The sequence below is a fragment of the Gadus macrocephalus genome, chromosome 8 (genome assembly GCF_031168955.1).
Source record: "Gadus macrocephalus chromosome 8, ASM3116895v1".
Taxonomy (NCBI): domain Eukaryota; kingdom Metazoa; phylum Chordata; class Actinopteri; order Gadiformes; family Gadidae; genus Gadus; species Gadus macrocephalus.
In genome coordinates this window covers 3,400,971-3,408,470 of record NC_082389.1, presented here as the reverse complement: position 1 = coordinate 3,408,470, position 7,500 = coordinate 3,400,971, and the positions used below count along the sequence as shown (strand labels likewise).

Genomic DNA, 7,500 nt, shown 5'->3' with positions numbered 1-7,500 from the left:
TTGCTCCTCTACCGTTTGACCGATAACGTGCAGCTGATCACCAAATGCATTTTCTTTTGTTTGATTTTGATTTGAGTTCTTCGTTCGCGGGGTTGAGAGCCATTGAGTCAAACAATGAGGTTTGATGTTTACACTTTATTTTTTGAGATGAAATTCCATGTAAAGAATTCACTGTGTTCCAACAAGCTAATATTTCCTTACGTTAATTACATTTTCTTGTAAATTAGTTCTTACGTTTTTTTTTTACGTTGACGTTAAATATGAAGAGGAGGCTTCAGAGATGGAGGTTATGTTTTTTTTTACGTTGACGTTAAATATGAAGAGGATGCTCATTTATTTTGTTGAAACCTAGTTCCTGTATAATCGCATGACTTGTGAAGATTTGTGTACCGTGGTGTGGTTTTAAACTTTTTAAAAAAGACACGCCGAAAGGCGTCAGGACCTTTTACGTTGTCGGCATGGAAACCACGTTGGGAACGATGTTGGAATGCCGGAAAACGAGGGATGGGGGGCGGGGTTTGTCGATGTGTCAGAATAATGCAATGTGTAATGTTTCTACGTCAGTCTGGATACCGTCAGAGATGGAGGTTGGTTCTCTGATGAGGGATGGATGGTGTGTGATGAACTCGACTGATTGTAATGCTTCAAGGCATGTTTTTATCTCAGTGTTAACTGAGTTTAGAAGATTGTACAGAAAGGGATGTTCACGTTCTTTTCATTTCTAATAAGGATGTGAGGGGAGGGGTCTAATGGTTGAGGGTGGGGTTAGAGTTTAGGGGTTGAGTTAGGGCCCCAATGGGTGGAAAGGTAAAGGGAGTTAAATACCGATGTGAGGCTTTTGTGAGAGATTTTTATTTTTTTGCGTTTTGTTCTGTGTTTTTGTCAGATCTCTTTACTTCTCCTGCGAGACATTCCGAGCACAGTTTTCCCAGATACTAGCTAGCCAGCTAGCTAGTCATGCTAATGCTCTCTTATGAAGCTGGGTTGTAAGATAAAAAACTGAATTTCATATCTGCGACGTCTGCACCACCATGGTTTTGCAGAGTCCATCACACGGTACAGTGTTACGATGACGGCCTGATCAACGGGGTCATTGAGTCACTTCATTTATAACGTCCATTACTGTCTCCGGAGCGGTGGGCCGGGGAAGGTAATCAGCTAACGGCTGCTGCGGTGTCTAAAATATGACTGTGTGTGACCCCATGGCACTGTGGTCATGACCCCATGTGTGTGACCCCATGGCACTGTGGTCATGACCCCATGTGTGTGACCCCATGGCACTGTGGTCATGACCCCATGTGTGTGACCCCATGGCACTGTGGTCATGACCCCATGTGTGTGACCCCATGGCACTGTGGTCATGACCCCATGTGTGTGACCCCATGGCACTGTGCTTCTGGGGGATTTCCGTTTAAAGGTCTTAAAACCGTCTGCCTATTATTTATGTCTTTATCGGACACATGACGTGGAGGGGTGTTTACAGGAAGTCTGAGGAACTCTCAGGTCCTCGCGAGACACCTCAGCCGGTTACAAACCCCCGCACACACATGGAGAAACACACACACAAACACATACACAGACAAACACATACATATACACACAGACACAAACACACACAAACACATAGACGTACGCACACATGCAAAAAAAACATACACACACAATACACTCGCACACAAACAACCGTCTACTTGTTGTCCGTCATGGTTGCCGTGGTTACATGTGACTAGAATGTGTTGTTACTCTGCATGTAGAACTCTTAGACACCGTTTCGTTCAACACATCAATAAAAAACGACCTGTTTTTTAATGTACCTCACAGTCTCGCAGCGTCTTCCCTTTTTCTATCGAGCTGTGTGTTTGTGTGTGTGTGTGTGTGTGTGTGTGTGTGTGTGTGTGTGTGTGTGTGTTTGTGGGGATTAGCGCTGTAAGTGTGTGTGTGTGTGTGTGTGTGTGTGTGTGTGTGTGTGTGTGTGTGTGTGTGTGTGTGTGTGTGTGTGTGTGTGTGTGTGTGTGTGTGTGTGTGACGAGTGGCCGGACCAAGAAGTGACATCAGCGCGTGCCTCTTGTAATTGTGTCCTCCTTCCCCTGGCGTCTTCCCTGTCAGTTCATCTAACTATGAAAGTCTCCCAGGGTCAAGGTTAAGCCTGTCTCTTGTACACAAACCTAATTGGTTCAGACTTATTCATGCATAAAGACAATAACAAAGTCTTGTTGGTGACACAACCTCTGTGTTGATTAGGTTTCACCTCACCCCAAACAACATCAGTCTGTGATGGGATGATGGGAAATCTCGGTGAGCCCTGCCCACCTTCCACATGACCCCGCCCACCTCATGTCTTAAAGGGGCGGGGCGATGTGGAAAACAATTCAAAAGTGCTGTTCTCGCCAGAAGAGGAACAGGGGTTCACGACTCAAGAATTCATAAACCGACGTATTGCTCTGGACTCCCGCTAGTCAAGCTATTTATAAACCCAGGGTGGGGGGCTCGGCTAGTCCAGCTAATTATAATCCCAGGGTGGGGGTCGGGGGGGGGGGGGGGGGCTATAGTGACAGCTGCTGGCCTCGGTCTGAAACATTAAGATGGAGCGCTGAGTACAGAACCGGTCCAGACCGGACATGAGGTCCGACCCAACCCCAGCAGTTAGTAGCGGAGTTCTATGCTGAAAGCGATGAGAAAGGGTTCCCAAAGTCCAAATTTAGGTAATTTCCAACTGATATTAAGATGCTGTCTCTTTGAACTTTGAGTATTGCTGATACCAAACCAGTTACACTTAAACACTTAAGATCAGACGGTATTCTTTCATCAAAACACAAGCGGATCCGTTTTTTTTCATTTCTGTACTGTCTCAAAAAGTATTTCTATATTTACTTTAAATTTAAATCTATTTATAGTTATTTATTCATAGGCTTACTGAGGACTGGTTGTGAGAGTATTTACAGAGAGTTAACGGTGTAATGCATAATGCTAACTTTCATTGGTTTCATTCCCGAAGGGTCTTCCGCATAAGATGATGCTTTTAGATGAAAGAGGAGGCGAGGTCTCTCACTCTCACTCTCACTCTCACTCTCACTCTCACTCTCTCTCTCTCACTCTCACTCTCACTCTCACTCTCACTCTGTCTCTCTCTCTCACTCTCACTCTCTCTGTCTCTCAAAATTCAATTAAATTAAAAAAATATTTATTGGCATGAGAGACAAAAATTTACATTACCAAAGCGGGTGAACTCTCTCCCTTCTGCTCTCTACATCTCTAACCCTCTCCCTAAACCCTTTGCCCTCCCCCCTCTCTCTCTCTAGGGGAATGGGGGGCGAGAGAGGGCTAAAGCCATAGGATAGACAAGCTATGTATTTCATACTGTGAGGACTAATCCAAGTCATCTGGGTGTAAGTCGGCAGGGTAGGAGGACAGGACGGGTGTGAAGAGAGGGAAGGCCTCGTGTTCGGACAGGGATTAAAACGGCGTCTCGGTGGATCAACCCTGCTGTGATAGGCCGCTGGGCGACCCAGGTTCATATCCCACCTGCGCCCCAACGCAACCCTGCTCATTCCCTCTCAGTTCCAACCCACGTTCCTCTTTGTCTTCACTATCCTGTCCATCATGAAGCCCTAAAATATAGCCATTATATACTCTCCTAAATGTATATTATATATATATATAAATAGCCTATATATATAGGCTTTTCTATGTTTAAATATAACACATTTCTATAACACAAATCTGTTTCACCCTGAACTCAATGGAAATCATTGAAAGTCTAATGAGCCCTCATCATTTAAATGGCTTAAATGCTGCTGTCTTTTTTCGGAAGTGTGCCCTAACATCAAAACCACGACAATGTTTGCCATGTACATTGCTGTCAGATATGTTTATAAAAGCCCCACCCCTTTCTGGGGTGGGGCTAATCCCTGGAGAACAGACACCCCACCCGGCGTCTGGGAGTCAACGAAAACACGTCAATGTGGTGAATAAACACGGCCTGATTCATGAGCACGCCGCCGCAGCTGTTCCCCAACGCTCACATCACGCTAGCCTGGCTCTGTTAGCCTGGCTAGCCTTAACCTGCTAGCGTTGCTCTGCTATGTGGGCCCTGCTAGCCTGGCTCTGCTAGCCTGGCCCTGTTAGCCTTGCTCTGCTACACTGGCACTGCTTGCCTGGCCCTGTTAGCCTGGCCCTGTTAGCCTGGCCCTGTTACAATGACTCTGCTACCCTTAACCTGCTATCCCGGCCCTGCTACCCTGGCTCTACTAGCCTGGCTCTGCTAGCCTGGCTATGCTAGCCTGGCTATGCTAGCCTAGCTATGCTGGCCTCCAAGGGCTCCCTAAAGACAGTCTGTGACCTCACTGCTGGTGATGGGTTGGACTCTGCTACCCCGGCCCTGCTAGCCTGGCCCTGCTAGCCTGGCCCTGCTAGCCTGGCCCTGCTAGCCTCCCTGGGCTCCACAAAGCCAAGCTGTGATCTCACTCCTGGTGAGAGGTTGGACTCAGGGACCCTGGGGGCGTGGTCAGCTAAAGGGCACATTCACGGTGGTAAATCCCTCCGTGTGAGAGAGAGATCCCCATGGCATGTGATGTGCTCCAACAACTGCTGCTCTCCCTCCTCCATCGCTCAGCGCTGAGGTAAACGTGGCGCTAAGCCTCTGCTGATGTACAGGAGGGGGGCAGCTGGATGGGGTGGGGACGGCCGCTCATAATTGATCCGCAGGCCGAAGCCATGACTCGCAATCGAACTATCGTAGTCCGACAGGGTTGGCGAGGCGGAACCGTTGGGGCGTGGGGGGGGGGGCTTTCCGTCGGAGCTCATCTGCCTCTTCCCAACATGTCCCAGTGTCCCCTTACAAAGAGGGGTATTAATAGTAGGGTGCGTGTGGACATCCTTGCCCCTCAATCACCACCACCACCACCTCACCCCACCTCCCTTATCCACACCAGTGCTGAGGGAAGTTCCCCCTCCCCCCCACCGCCCAGGTCCGAAGCCTATTCTTAAAGCAAGAGGCGGAGTCACTCCTATCCTTTCGTTCTCCCAGACCTGAGCTCGGGTCGTTGTGCTCGGGTTGCGTTGCCTCTCTCCCGCTCACCCTTCTGCCCCCCGGGAAGTCCCCCCCTCCCCCCCCCCTCCACACACCCTTGGTGGTGTGCAGGCCCCCCACGAAACCCCAAGCCACCACCCCTCAGACCGACCTCCGCCCGTCCAGCCGACCGCAGCCTTCGGGGAACGCAGAAGGAGAAGGACAAGCAGCAGAGCTCCACTGAAGCAGAGATGGACCCGCACAAGTACGGCATGCCGGGCGGCCAGGAGAAGCTGGCGATCGCGGGGGTGGAGGACGCCGACGGGAACCCCATCAGCGCGCTCACCATCCTGTCGCTGCTGGAGCGCGTGGCGGGCATCATCGACAACGTGCAGTCGGGCCAGCAGCGCATGGAGGAGCGGCAGACGGACCTGGAGAGCAACATCCGGGGCATCCAGGGGGACGTGCTGAAGCTGTCCAAGGACCACCACGCCACCAGCGGCACGGTGGAGAAGCTGCTGCAGAAGACCCGCAAGGTCAGCGCCAACGTCAAGGAGGTGCGCACGCGGGTGGAGCAGCAGAACCTGCGCGTCAAGAAGGTGGAGGGGGCGCAGGACGAGCTGCTGACGCGCAACAAGTTCCGCGTGGTCATCTACCAGGTGAGGGGCCCCGCCGGGCGCTTTGGGCGGGGTAATTCACTTCAGGGCCCCGCTACACACTCACACACTCACTCACTCACTCACTCACACACACACATACATCACACGTCGTAAATCGTTTTTGCCAGACCCTGTGAGCAAATGCTTAATGCACCTTGCAGGTTCCTGGCCTGTGTCTTTTGCTCGCCTTGTGTGTGTTTGTGAAATGAATCGAGGCGGCGTTGAGTGCTGTGTTACCGACCAAAGGGGAAGACGTGGGCGCTGCCCGCGTCTAGCCGAGACAGAGTGACAGACAGAGGAAGGTTTTAACCGGGTGAGCCTGTGATTGGTTCCCATATGGAGCGGCCACGGTCAGGGAACAGGAGGACCTTTTAGAGGCCATCGCTGAAGAGCCCACTCGTCCATAATGGCAGCAATTTTCCGAAATGGCCTTTGGATAGCGGCGGCCTTCGCTCCGCACGCCGCGCCCCGGGGCCAGAACAATGCGTTACACGCATGGACCTTTTACTCTTAGAGGTTTTCTCCCATCGGTCTTAAGAGCGCCCATCACCGACCGAGACGGGTGTTTGCGACGATTCATCCCATGGCGTTAGCTCACAAAGGGCTTTACAAACGCTTAAAGCATTTGTAAAGCCACATGGCCTCCTCTGCGTTCCTGTAAAAATAAAAATAAATCCATTACTGTGAGACCCGTTATAAACCAAATCATTCCTGATGAATCATTTAAAGGCGTGAAGAAGCATTTAAGAAGAAGCATTTAATGTTTTCTGCATTGTGTGCTCGATCAAACCCCCCTCTGACATCGACACCCAAGACGTTGTCAGTCTCAGTACGGACACTATGAGGCAGGCATGCTATGAATCAGATCCATCACAAGTTCAGTGGAGTGACAGTTCAGACGACCAATCAAGGAGTCCTATTTTAGGAGGCCACCGTAACTTCTCATAACGGCCTCTAACCATAGCTTGTTTCCCCAGGAGCTGCTTAAGAGCTAGTTTGCAGACATTAGACGGGAGAGAATTAATATGTGTGCTAGGAATACTCATCCAGAGCTCTCTGCTAATGGACGGACTATTTAGAGAGGGGCGGCCCTCTATACTGAGCTGCAGGGGGGAGAGAGACGCTGCGGATAGCAGGCGAGACGAAAGGAGAGTGACAGGATATGGGAGAGGATGAAAGGAGAGACGAGGAAGAGGAGGACATAAGAAAGGGAGGATAGAGGATAGGACAGCAGGAGAGGGGTGGAGGAGAGGAGAGGAGGAGAAGAAGAGTGGATTTATGAGAGTAGAGAGGAGAAAGGAGCGAGGAGGAGAGTGGATTTATGAGAGGAGAGAGGAGAAAGGAGCAAGGAGAGAGGATTTATGAGAGGAGAGATTGGAGAGAGGGGGAGGGGAGGAGATGAGACACAAGAATAGAGAGGAGGAGAAAAGAGGAGGTGAGAGAAGCAGTTATTACAGGAGACGACAGGGAAGGAGAACCAGTTGGAGAGGAGGAGAGGATAGCAAATCCTGTACAAATTATAAGAAGAGCAGTTCAAATGCAAGAGAAGATGAATAATATGAATAAAAGAGGAGGTGAGGAGCTAGGGGAGGAGCTAGGAGGCTTTATCCCCCCCCCCCCCCCCCCCCCATGCAGGCAGCTGCGATGGCTCAATGACTATTCTGGGATGACTATCCTCTCGCACTGCCAACTGGGATACAAGTTAACAAGCTAACGGCTGTCGGAGGACGTCAGGGTTCTGCTGCCATGCTTAGTTAGTTCCAGCTGTCAATCAGCCATGACCTGGTGCAAGGACCGCCCCCTAACACACCTGGTCTGCTGCTAGTACCGCCC

At 50.6% G+C, this 7,500-nt stretch overlaps 2 protein-coding genes across 2 annotated transcripts in view; both read left to right on the top strand.

Moving 5' to 3' along the window:
• Positions 1-1,813, top strand: part of tmeff1a (transmembrane protein with EGF-like and two follistatin-like domains 1a) — a 33,363-nt gene extending 31,550 nt beyond the window's left edge. The window contains exon 10 of the mRNA XM_060058138.1: positions 1-1,813. This exon is cut by the window's left edge and continues 493 nt beyond it. The gene's annotated coding sequence lies outside the window, so the exon portion shown is untranslated.
• A 3,030-nt stretch (positions 1,814-4,843) lies between these two features.
• The window catches only part of cavin4a (caveolae associated protein 4a), a 9,081-nt gene continuing 6,424 nt past the window's right edge, over positions 4,844-7,500 (top strand). The window contains exon 1 of the mRNA XM_060058070.1: positions 4,844-5,667. Within this exon, the coding sequence (XP_059914053.1) occupies positions 5,260-5,667 (408 nt within the window). The 5' untranslated portion in view covers positions 4,844-5,259. The remainder of the gene's footprint in view (positions 5,668-7,500) is intronic.